This window comes from Chlamydotis macqueenii, chromosome W, assembly GCF_036417535.1.
Source record: "Chlamydotis macqueenii isolate bChlMac1 chromosome W, bChlMac1.mat, whole genome shotgun sequence".
NCBI classification, from domain to species: domain Eukaryota; kingdom Metazoa; phylum Chordata; class Aves; order Otidiformes; family Otididae; genus Chlamydotis; species Chlamydotis macqueenii.
The window spans coordinates 19231558-19243985 of record NC_141592.1 but is presented as its reverse complement, the minus strand read 5'-3'; the positions used below and the strand labels follow the sequence as shown (position 1 = coordinate 19243985).

Here is a 12428-nt window from a genome sequence, read left to right as displayed (position 1 = left end):
TAAAGATGCAACCACCCTGCAAGCACAGGGACATCAGAGTCAGCTCAGAGTTCAACCCAAACCCAGCATGAAAGTTTCCAGGGATGTAGATGGAGAATAAACAAAGACAATCCCCAAAGCTCTGTTCCACAGTCTGGAGATTCGTGAGGGACATTGCTAAGAAAGTCTTTGACATAAAAGCTGGATTTTGTCTGAAAACATCCATGGTCCTATTACCTCTTGCCATAGTGCAGGCCTGAATCCTGCAGAAACCACAGCTCACTGCTACCAGAGTCATCCTCAGCCAGCACCAATCGCATCTCATGGAAGAGAACGGTAAAATGTTTTCCTGAAAGGGAAGAGGAAGTCTTGGAGGTTTTTATGAGTAACTGAACACGTTTTGGTTAAATAAATCTGTCCAAACTTACTGATGCATTTTTCTCCTTGAACAGGCTGATTCCCAGGAGAAGACAATGTCCAATGGCAGCTCCGTCACAAATTTCCTTCTACTGCAATTTGCAAACACACGGGAGTTGCAGTTCTTGCACTTCTGGCTCTTCCTGGGCATCTACCTGGCTGCCCTCCTGGGAAACGGCCTCATCATCACTGCCATAGCCTGCGACCACCACCTCCACACCCCCATGTACTTCTTCCTCCTCAACCTCTCTGTCCTTGACCTGGGCTGCATCTCCACCACTGTTCCCAAATCCATGGCCAATTCCCTCTGGGACAAAAGGGACATTTCCTACCAAGGCTGTGTGGCCCAGCTCCTTTTCTTTATCTCTCTTATTGCAGCTGAGTACTGTCTTCTCACTGTCATGGCCTATGACCGCTATGCTGCCATCTGCAAACCCCTGCACTACGGGACCCTTCTGGGCAGCAGAGCTTGTGTCCACATGGCAGCAGCTGCCTGGGGCAGTGGGTTTCTCCATGCCCTGCTGCACACTGCCAATACATTTTCACTGCCACTCTGCAAGGACAATGCTGTGGACCAGTTCTTCTGTGAAGTCCCCCAGATCCTCAAGCTCTGCTGCTCAGAGTCCTACCTCAGGGAAGTTGGGCTTGTTGTGTTTAGTGTCGTTGCTGGATTTGGCTGTTTTGTGTTCATTGTTGTGTCCTATATGCAGATCTTCAGGGCTGTGCTGAGGATCCCCTCTGAGCAGGGACGGCACAAAGCCTTTTCCACGTGCCTCCCTCACCTGGCTGTGGTCTCCCTTTTTGTCACCACTGGCATGTTTGCCCACCTGAAGCCCCCCTCCATCTCCTCCCCTTCTCTGAACCTGGTGGTGTCATTTCTGTACTCGGTGGTGCCTCCAGCACCCTCATCATCAGTCCCATCATCAGTCATCATCATGAGCACCTCCTCATCTACAGCACGAGGAACCAGGAACTCAAGGATACCCTGATGAAAGAGTACAAATACATATTCTTCCACCATTAGTGAGGACCCACTACACACTTTTAACTCCCGGGAATGCAGTAAAAGAATGGTAAAAGGATTTGTAGTGCTGGGGAGTGTGCTCCTTTTCGGCCATGTTGCTCCCAGAGCATGCTGGGAGCTGTAGTGCTGGGGCATGTGGCTGCTGGTCGGCCATGTTGCTCCCGGAGCGTGCTGGGAGCTGTAGTGCAGGGCATGTGGCTGCTGGTCGGCCATGTTGCTCCTGGGCCATGCTGGGAGCTGTAGTGCAGGGCATGTGGCTGCTGGTCGGCCATGTTGTTCCCGGGGCATGCTGGAAATTGTTCTGAACCCACACTGACCTTCCAGGCAGCCGTGTTGATGCCCACAGGTGCGGTCTCTGCTCCAGCTGCAGCCCAAGCGAGGTGGGCGCTCCCCAGCCCGGGGTGCTGCTGGGGAGCTGCAAAGCGCCCAGTGCCATGGGGTCAGCTGGAGCCGGGCCCAGCCGGGGCAGCCTCGGGAGTGTCCCGAGAGCTGGGGAGGGGAGGGAGATGGAGACAGAACTCCCTGGCCAAAGCACCAGGCACCCTATCTCCCAGAGCCCCCTTGAGCCCCCCGTGTTTTTAGTTACTGCAGTCATAGGAGGAGGAGTGTTTTTTTTTCTTTTACAATAGTCCACGTACTGAAATGAGCTCTTTGTATTGCCGTTTAGGTTCAAACATCTTGTTTGGGTCTGGTCAGGAAGGTATTTGGAAAACATCACTGTTGCATTTGGGGAATTTGGATTCCCATCCCTCCCCCTACTCCCCAAACTCTGTAGGATCCAGACCTTTTCTCCCTACCCACCTGTGAGTAGCCTGACTTTGTTTGTTTTGCTGCCCCATGCCAAGAATACAGCAAGTGACTTGAGGGGTTTGTTGTGTGCTCCAGGCCAAATAAAGTTTTAAACGGTCCCAGTTTATCCTCTGCAGCCATGCATCATGGTAGATTTTGTAAAGAACGCTGGGATGATGCATCAGAAGTGACAGAAAATGAGGTGATACTGCTAGCATTTTATTTTCAGCGCATGGTTTTGGAAAGAATATACTCCAATATTCTACAATACTGAGCTGTGAGAAAAAGATGAGTGCAAGGTAAGGAGCATCATGCTGCGTTTATTGCTGAATGTATGTTTTCAGGTCGTTCAAACCAGAAAGTACACACAGAGATTGTGCCTGCCAAAGGATTTGAATTTTTGTCCCAGGGCACGCGTATGAGTACTGGGGAGCAGTTTGCAGGAGCAGAACTTCAGCCTGCTCTTTAAAAAAAAACACCCAAGTAAAGTCTGTGAACCTCCCAGAACAGCCCCACAGTTTCCTGGCCTCAGCCCTTGTGCGCTATGTTTCCCCGGCAATGCTGAGGGCGGGTCTGCAGGAAACCCCTGCTGCTAATAAACCACCCTTTATCGCGGAGCCGGGCCCTGTGTCCCAGAAGGCACGATGGTCCGAGACGTGGCTGCAAGCGACCGACAGAGGTCCGGGGCACCCAGCAGTGCGAAACACAGAACGTCTGGGGCCAGCTGCTGGTGGGAGCACTTTGTGCATTTGCAGTTCACCGGTGCACTTGCAGCTGGACTAGCTGATGAGCAAGAGGAGATACAGATGTTTCTCTTTCTCCGGTCACCAGGGACATCACCTGACTGCCATGACTTTTCAAATATCATGGAGAGTGGCTTTGCAGCTGCAGCAGCCCATCATCCTGTTGCTTCAGGACTCTGGGACGTGTCTTGTCAGATCCAATGGATCTGATGCAATGGATGGCTACAAACTCTTCAGGAGGGACAGGCAAGGAAGGAGGGGTGGTGGTGTGGCTCTCTACGTTAGGGAATCCTTTTCTGCTACTGAGATTGTGACTGGGGATGATAACTTTGAATCCCTATGGGTAAAGATCAGAGGAAGGGCTGACAAGGCAGACATCCTGGTGGGCGTCTGTTATAGACCGCCAAACCAGGATGAAGAGACAGATGAGGTATTCTACAAGCAGCTGGCATGAGCTGCACGGTCGTCAGCCCTTGTCCTCATGGGGGACTTCAACTTCCCTGACATATGCTGGGAGTACAGCACAGCACAGAAGAAGCAGTCTAGGAGGTTTTTGGAGTGCATAGAGGATGCCTTCCTAATGCAGTTGGTCAGAGAGCCCACGAGAGGAACTGCCCCGCTAGACCTGCTGTTCGCAAACAGGGAAGGTCTGGTGGGAGATGTGGAGGTTGGGGGCTGCCTTGGACAGAGTGACCATGAAATGATAAATTTCTCGATTCATGGTGGAGCTTGGAGGGGGAATAGTAAAACTGCTACCTTGGACTTCCGGAGGGCGGACTTTGAATTGTTCAAGAGACTAGTAGGGGGAGTCCCCTGGCATTCAGTCTTAGCGAACAAAGGGGTCCAAGAGAGCTGGTTGCTCTTCAAGAAGGGAGTCTTAAGGGCGCAGGAGCAGGCGGTCCCCCTGAGCCGCAAAATGAGCCGGCGGGGAAGAAGACCGGCGTGGATGAATAGGGAGCTATTCTTGAGGCTCCGGGAGAAAAAGAGAATCTACCGCCCGTGGAAGGAGGGACGGGCAACTGAGAATGAATACAAGGAAGTCGTTAGGATGTGTAGAGGTGAAATCAGAAAGGCAAAAGCCCAGCTTGAATTTAACCTGGCCACTGGGGTGAAAAGGAATAAGAAACTCTTTTATAAATACATTAACAGTAAGAGGAGGACAAAGGAGAATATCCACTCTTTGCTGGATGAGGCTGGGAATGTGACCACTGAGGATAAGGAAAAGGCGGAGGTTCTGAATGCCTTCTTTATGTCTGTCTTTAAAGGTCAGACCAGTTATCCTCAGGGTACTCCTCTCTCTGACCTGGTAGTCTCGGCTGGGGAGCACGCTAACCCCCCTGTGATTCTGGAAGAAACGGTCAGAGACTTACTACTCCAACTGGACTGCCACAAGTCCATGAGGCCAGATGAGATCCACCCAAGAGTGCTGAGGGAACTGGCGGAGGTGATAGCCGAGCCGCTTTCCATCATCTATCAGCGCTCCTTGTTGACTGGTGAGGTCCTGGAAGACTGGAGGATTGCCAGCGTGACTCCCATTTACAAGAAAGGTTGTAAGGAGGATCCGGGGAACTACAGGCCTGTTAGCCTGACCTCGGTTACAGGGAAGGTTATGGAACAGATAGTCTTGAGGGAGATCATGCGGCATGTGCGGGATGGCCGGGGGATCAGGCCTAGCCAGCATGGGTTCATGAAGGGCAGGTCCTGTTTGACCAACCTGATCTCCTTTTATGATCAAGTGACCCATCTGCTGGATGAGGGAAAGGCTGTTGATGTGGTCTACCTAGACTTCAGCAAAGCCTTTGACACTGTCTCCCACGGTATTCTCCTGCAGAAGCTGGCAGCCCATGGCTTGGATGGGTACACTCTTGGCTGGGTAAGGAGCTGGCTGGAGGGCCGGGCTCAGAGAGTGGTGGTGAATGGAGTTAAATCCAGCTGGCTACCGGTCACAAGTGGTGTTCCCCAGGGGTCGGTGCTGGGGCCTGTCCTCTTCAATATCTTTATTGATGATCTGGATGAGGGCATTGAGTGCACCCTCAGTAAGTTCGCAGATGACACCAAATTGGCTGGGAGTGTGGATCTGCCTGGGGGTAGCGAGGCCCTACAGAGGGATCTGGACAGGCTGGAGAGCTGGGCTGAAGCCAATGGGATGAGGTTCAACAAGACCAAATGCTGAGTCCTGCACTTCGGCCACAACAACCCCAGGCAGCGCTATAGGCTTGGGGCGAAGTGGCTGGAGGACTGTGTGGAGGAAACGGACCTGGGGGTACTGATTGATGCTCGGCTGAGCATGAGCCGACAGTGTGCCCGGGTGGCCAAGAAGGCCAACGGCATCCTGGCTTGCATCAAAAACAGTGTTACTAGCAGGAACAGGGAGGTAATTGTCCCCCTGTACTCGGCACTGGTGAGGCCGCACCTCGAGTACTGTGTTCAGTTTTGGGCCCCTCACTGCAAGAAAGACATTGAGGAGGAGGGCTACGAAGCTGGTGAGGGGTCTGGAGCACAGGCCTTATGAGGAGTGGCTGAGGGAGCTGGGATTGTTCAGTCTGGAGAAGAGGAGGCTCAGGGGAGACCTTATAGCTCTCTATAACTTCCTGGAGGGAGGTTGTAGTGAGCTAGGGGTCGGCCTTTTCTCTTGTGTAGACAGTGATAGAACTAGAGGCAATGGTTTCAAGCTGCGCGAGGGGAGATTCAGGCTGGACATTAGGAAATATTACTTCTCGGAAAGGGTAGTCGGGCACTGGAATGCACTGCCCAGGGAGGTGGCGGAGTCACCGACCATGGGGGTGTTCAAGAAACGTTTGGATGTTGTGTTGAGGGATATGATTTAGCTGAGAAGTATTGGTGATGGTTGGACTGGATGATCTTTTAGGTCTTTTCCAATCTTGATAATTCTGTGATTCTGTGATTCTGTAATCTACAATATAATGATACAAATACAGTGAATACAAAGATCAGGTTTTGTCTAGGGCATTGTGGGAATCAACTGTGAAGAAAGACAGGAAGTGTTTGACTGCTGAAAAATGACTGAGAAATCCATTCCCATGCTCCGTCCTTGATAACAGTAATGATAATGATAACCGAAATGATAAAAATAACAATAATGACAATGATAACGATAATGATAATGATAAGAATACAGATCATGATAAAAATAACAACAATGATAACGATAATGATAAGAATACAGATCATGGTAAGGGTAATGATGACAATAAGAATGATAAACAAAGCACCATAGTCATCTGTGGTTAGTGATGAGAAGTGTATCACTATTCAGAAACATCCATGAAATCACTTTGTTAATGGCATCCTTGAGCTCCTGGTTCCTCATGCTGTAAATGATGGGGTTCACTGCTGGAGGCACCACAGAGTACAGAAATGACATCACCAGGTCCAGGGATGGGGAGGAGATGGAGGGGGGCATCAGGTGGGCAAACATTGCAGTGCTAATAAACAGGGAGACCACAGCCAGGTGAGGGAGGCACATGGAAAAGGCTTTGTGCCGTCCCTGCTCAGAGGGGATCCTCAGCACAGCCCTGAAGATCTGCACATAGGACACAACAATGAACACAAAACAGCCAAATGCAAAACAGACACCGAGCACAAGAAGCCCAACTTCCCTGAGGTAGATGTCTGAGCAGGAGAGCTTGAGGATTTGGGGGACTTCACAGAAGAACTGGTCCACAGCATTGTCCTTGCAGAGTGGCAGTGAAAATGTATTGGCAGTGTGCAGCAGAGCAGTGAGAATCCCACTGCCCCAGGCAGCTGCTGCCATGTGGACACAAGCTCTGCTGCCCAGGAGGGTCCTGTAGTGCAGGGGTTTGCAGATGGCAGCATAGCGGTCATAGGCCATGACAGTGAGAAGCCAGTACTCTGTTGACATCAAAAAGAAGAAGAAAAAGACCTATGCAGCACATCCTGCATAGGAGATGACCCTGGTGTCCCAGAGGGAATTGGCCATGGATTTTGGAACAGTGGTGGAGATGGAGCCCAGGTCAAGGACAGAGAGGTTGAGGAGAAAGAAGTACATGGGTGTGTGGAGGCGGTGGTCGCAGGCTATGGCAGTGATGGTGAGGACGTTTCCCAGGAGGGCAGCCAGGTAGATGCCCAGGAAGAGCCAGAAGTGCAAGAGCTGCAGCTCCCGTGTGTCTGCGAATGCCAGGAGCAGGAACTCAGTGATGGAGGTGCTGTTGGACATCTCTTATATTTTTGCTGAGCCACTATGTAAAGAGGTAAAGACAGTGCGAGAATAGGGCAGACTTCTCTGAGAAAAATTTTGTAGGTCCTTAGACAAAGTAACTGTCCCATACTGCAGGATGAGGAGAGATGTTCTGTCCGTCAGCGCTGGTGTCAGCTGACCTGTGCTGGCACCTCTTTCAGCTGGAGGAGGCTCACACACAGACATTTCCCCAAAAAGTATCCGGACACTGCTGAGAGCGTAGGAGTCCAGTTTCCAAGTGCAGACCTGCAAACTCCTCACCTCATCTCATCGCACCCAAGCAGGATCTCATCTCTCCTCGCCCAGCCAGGGACACAGAGGGCTCATTATAGCTGCCCACATAGAGATGCCCAGCAGCATTTTCATGACCTCAGCATAGAGGTGTCTTCTCCATGGGGCAGCTCCCATAGCAGCTATGGGGCTGCTATGTCTCTCCATGGTAGAGCTGTGCTCTTGGGGAAAGCAGCCTCCATCCAGCAGGACCCTCCAGGGAAACAGTTGAATGTTTCAGTGGTGGGATGTCCTGACGGAGGGGTCAGATCATTGCCAGCCCCACAAGCTACATCTCCCAGACCCCAAAATATAAGAACGAATTTGGATGCTTTTCCTCCATTGATACATCTGCATGAGAGGACCCCCAGCATCAGTGTCTGAGCTGCCAATTAACCCTCAACCAGGACACAGTGAATTCAAGGGGAAGAAGAAGGGAGCGCGGAGAAGAGAGGAGCATGCCAAAGAACTCCTGTCAATAGAGGAAGACAAGGAGACATGGTTGGACACTTGAGCATTTCTCCTCTGTGGTGGTTGGGCTGGTGGGAAGGCAACTCATACCCAAGTCTCCATGATATTAAAGGGTGGGGTGCTCTGCTGAGGGGGAGAGGAGACCGGGAGGGTTCTCTGGGAAAGGCATCTGCCCTGCAGGGAAATGCCTACATCCCCCCTCGCAGTGCATTTCTGTGAGCAGCTCCCTACACTCCCTGCCCCTCCCTGTGCATCCTGGAGCTGTCCCTGCCAGAGGCTGTTCCTCTCTCCCCGTGTCTCTGTCAGTGTTCACAGACCCCATCTCACCCGCTGAGTGCTCAGCTCTACCCTGCAGAAACCTCCTGGCACCAGGGCACTGCCCAGAAATGTCTCTGTGGATGCAGGGGCTAAGAAGCCGCTCAGAAAAGTCCTCATGAGAATTTGTGTCTCAGTGCCTTCTCCAGAGCAGAGAAATGAATTTCCACCTCCCACTGCCCACCAAACAGAACAAGAGCAAACACAAAGCACAGGCTCATTTCACTTTCAGATAAATGCTGCCTTTATGTCCTTCTTGAAAAGGACCCTCTGTAAATGGGGCGATCTGGGGCTGTGAGCAGCCCTGACCCATGCAGCACCCTCAAACTGGAGAAGCACCTTACCATGACCGAGGTCACTCCTTACCCCCACAGCTTCTCCCCACAGAACCACAGGGAGCTCCCGGGGCCGGCTGAGTGCTGAGCCTGGCAGAGGCAGAGTCCCTGCCCCAGCACACAGCCCCTGGGGCGCAGGGACCCTGCTCTGAAGGACAGCCCTGGGCACCCCTGGCTGCACACACACATTCACACTCTGCAGCCGTCCCTGGGAGAAGGCAGCCGTCGTGCCCTGTCCCTGTAACAGTGCAGCAGGGAATGCCTGCTGTGGAGCATCTCCTCCTCCTCCTCTACAGCAGAGAAGGCCTGAGAGTGGTACTTACAGATCCCACAGGCTGGGGGAGGTGCCAGCTTTACAAAATCCCTCAAGAAACTGAAGCTTCAATGACCTGCAGCCAGACACTTAATATGTCAAGGGCTGTGAAGTTTTCTCCTCCAGTGGCCTCTCAGTGTCCCCTCACCCCAGGCTGCCTTTCAGCTCTCTCTGCCTCGCTCCTCTCCTCTCGGTGCCTGCAGGCAGTGCCCTCAGCCCTGCTGCGCTTGGCAGAGGAGCTGCTCCTGGGTAGAGCTGTCTCTCTGCAGCTCTGCCTGTTTGCTGTGTGTTCCCTTTGTCCCTTTGGCTCAGCAGCAGGGGACCAGCCCAAGGTGCCACTTCCTCTGCCCTCCTGGTCTTCCTGGAGATGTCCCTGGGGCTCCAAGGTCTGACAGCACCTGGGAGGCAGCCCTGTCTCTCCTGGGGAGTGTAGGCTGATGCAGAGTGAAGTAATCAGTGTCCCTCTCTGAACATTGCCAAGACTGATTTTGGAAGTGAGATTTGTCCTTCCATGGTGTTGTCATCTAGGAGAGATGTCAGAGGAGAGATGTCCCTGTCCCATTGCCAGGCAGGACACCACGGCAGGGACAGGCAGGGGTCATTTCTACCCACGCAGGGCAGGGATTTGAGTCTGTATAGGTGTCTCCTCTCTGGTGAGAAGCCCAGAGCCTGGAGTGGGGTTCACCTCTGCCCCATACACCCCACAGACCCACAGGAGTCAGGAATTCTCTCGCCTCAGCTCAGTGTGCACAAAATAGGGGCTACAGGCCAGCCACTTCCCTGAGCTCCCACCATCATCCATGGGGATGGATGGTGGCAGTGACCAGCTCACACACAAACACCTGCTAGGCACTGGAGGCGCCAGGGATGGTCCAAGACTTGTGTACATCTCTGTAAGCTGTGATGGAGCACACATGGGACAACTGCACCTGCCTAAGTGTCAGCTGTGGGGCTGTGAGGACAGGGTCACTTTGTCACCTCAGATTGCATTCAGTGTTTAGGGCACCTGAACATCTGGTAGACACATTTCCATGGCAGCTGCTGGACTTCCAGATGACAAAAAGGATGAGTGTACCAGAAGGGGAGTCAGATCTCTCTCCAGGTCCCATCCTCTATACTCAGTAGAGCTCAGCTCACTGCAAAACTGCATGTGCACATCCCTATGTCGCAGGCACTGACATTATTTCAAGGTTTTCCCTCAATGGCATAAGAAAGGTCGCTAGTGCCATGTCTGGTCCCAGGGGTGCCCAGCACAACTGCTTGTGGCTGGCAAATACAGCATGGGACCTCCAGGAGAGCCATGTCCCCCTGGAGTAGGGGCTGGGCAGAAACCCCAGAGCCTCCCAAAGGGGCCTGGTATGTGCAGCATCTGAACACCAGCACCACGGCAAGCATGCAAGATCCATCCCATCTACATCCAGGGGTACTGCAGGATTGGGAGGAACATCACACCAGGGTCACCACTCATGTCCCTGTGCTCTCAAGCCCTGACAGTTCTCCTCTCATTTATCCTCTACCCATGTCCCTGATGACATAAAGAAAAACCACGCCACTGATGTCCACAGCGTGGCTGGATCACAGGCCCTGCCACCCAGGGACATTCTTAGTGGTCCCTTGTGTTCCTGGAGATTGGCACAAGGCACTGCAGAGTCACCTCTGCTAGAAAACTCTTCTCTTGCAAGGTCCCAAGCGAGGCTAAACTACGACACATGGGAAGTAAGACAGAAGAGCAAGAGAACTCAGGTTTGAGATCTCAGAGAAGCAGACATTGGCCTGCTCAGGGTTGTTGTTGTAGGAGATCCCATGGAGAGGAAGCTCTGAAAGATAAAAATCTATGAAAGCTGAGAGTCCTTTAAGGACATCTTCCTCCAAGCACAGGAAAGGTCTGTCCTGATACTCAGGAAAACAAGCCTTCATCTCAGGAAACTGGCTGGGCTAACCAGGAGCCTTACAGCTCAGCTCCAGTGCCAAAAGGCAGCACGCAGGAGCGGGAAGCAGGGACAGCCTGCAAAGGTGGAGTTTAGAAAAGCTGTCTGGAGAAATAGGGATTATCTTAGGGGAGTTAAAGCTCCCCAAAATTCAAGCTTGCAAGGAATGTCAAAGGGCAACAAGATGAGCTACTACTGCTTCCTTAACACTTAAAAAACCCCCAAATAAATGTGAAAAAGGCCACAGTTGAATTTAGAATAGAATAGAATGGAACAGAACTGAACTGAACTGAATGGAACTGAATTTTGCAATTGGAAGGGACCTACAGCAATCATCTGTTCCAACTACCTGACCACTTCAGGGCTGACCAAAAGTTAAAACATGCTGTTAGGGCATTGCCCAAATGCCTTTTAAACACTGACATGGGGCATCAACTGCCTCTCTAGGAAGCCTGTTCCAGTGTTTGACCACCCTCTCAGTAAAGAAATTCTTCCTCATGTCCCGTCTAAAACTCCCCTGGTGCAGCTTTGAGCCGTTCCCACACAGTCTGTCACTGGATACCAGGCAGAAGAGCTCAGCACCTCCCTCTCCACGTTCCCTCCTCAGGAAGCTGTAAAGAGCATTGAGGTCGCTCCTCAGCCTCCTTCTCTCCAAACTAGACAAACCTAGTTTGTCCTCAGCTGCTCCTCATAGGACATGCCTTCCACCCATGTTGCCCTCCTCTGCATGCATTCAAGTACCTTAAAATGCTTCTTAAACTGTGGGTCCCACACCTACACAGTGCTCAAGCTGAGGCCATATCAATACTAAATACAGCAGGATAATCACTTCTTCTGACCGACTGGTTATACTGTGTTCAAATTTAGGAACAGTAGATGAGCTAGGTCTGAAGTACCCTGTGTCTTTTTTTCCTCTGTCTTCACCAGCAAGGTCTCTGTCACGGATACACTGGACCCCTAGCTGTACTCTAGTTTGGGTTGACTGAGGAGCCTAAGTCAGTCAACTAAGGATAACTCATGGCCTGCAGTGAACCTGCGAGCTGTTAGGTCCTGCCTCACGCACAAGGGAGAGAAGGTGCCTCAGAAAAAATATTTGAGAGGTGGTCTTGAAGCCCCAAAAATGCAAGATAATTAAAGTACAGAAGAAGACACCAGAGCTAAAATGATGACGTCTATCTTGTCTGTACTATTGACTAGCAGCCAACTGCTCTATAAATACTACCATCAGGATGGGCCCAGTTTGAGCTCTCCCTGAATGGCAGCAGGACTGCATGCCAGGTGACTCTCCCTTTGAGCAGGGACACCTCTCAAGGTTTGAGATCCCTCACCTGAGACTAAGGGATCTTAGTTTTGGTAAAAAGAGTAAGGGATCTTATCTTGGCATAAATCTCTGCCCAAGGAGGGGAGATGCCTTACTGAGGACGGATCCCTGCTAAGTGACTGATAGCATGCTGAATTAATCCTAATGAAACATTACTAATCCATGTAGCTACTCAATTTTAATTATCATAAACTTTGTACAGATAATTCCACTTTACATAAACCATTGTCCAAGTCTGAAAGTAAGATTGGCCCTTGCAGCACCTAGGTTTCACAAGGAGTTTCTAAAGCAAGAGGATCCACTC

General features: G+C 51.5%; 1 protein-coding gene and 1 pseudogene across 1 annotated transcript; one reads left to right on the top strand and one right to left on the bottom strand.

Moving 5' to 3' along the window:
* The first annotated feature begins 452 nt into the window (after positions 1 to 452).
* On the top strand, positions 453 to 1385 carry LOC147596609 (olfactory receptor 14A16-like). Its single transcript, XM_086769467.1, has one exon. The coding sequence runs from the start codon at positions 453 to 455 to the stop codon at positions 1383 to 1385; it is 933 nt and encodes a 310-aa protein (XP_086625593.1).
* Positions 1386 to 6190: 4805 nt separating this feature from the next.
* LOC147596608 (olfactory receptor 14J1-like) lies at positions 6191 to 7150 on the bottom strand (annotated as a pseudogene).
* Positions 7151 to 12428: the final 5278 nt, after the last annotated feature.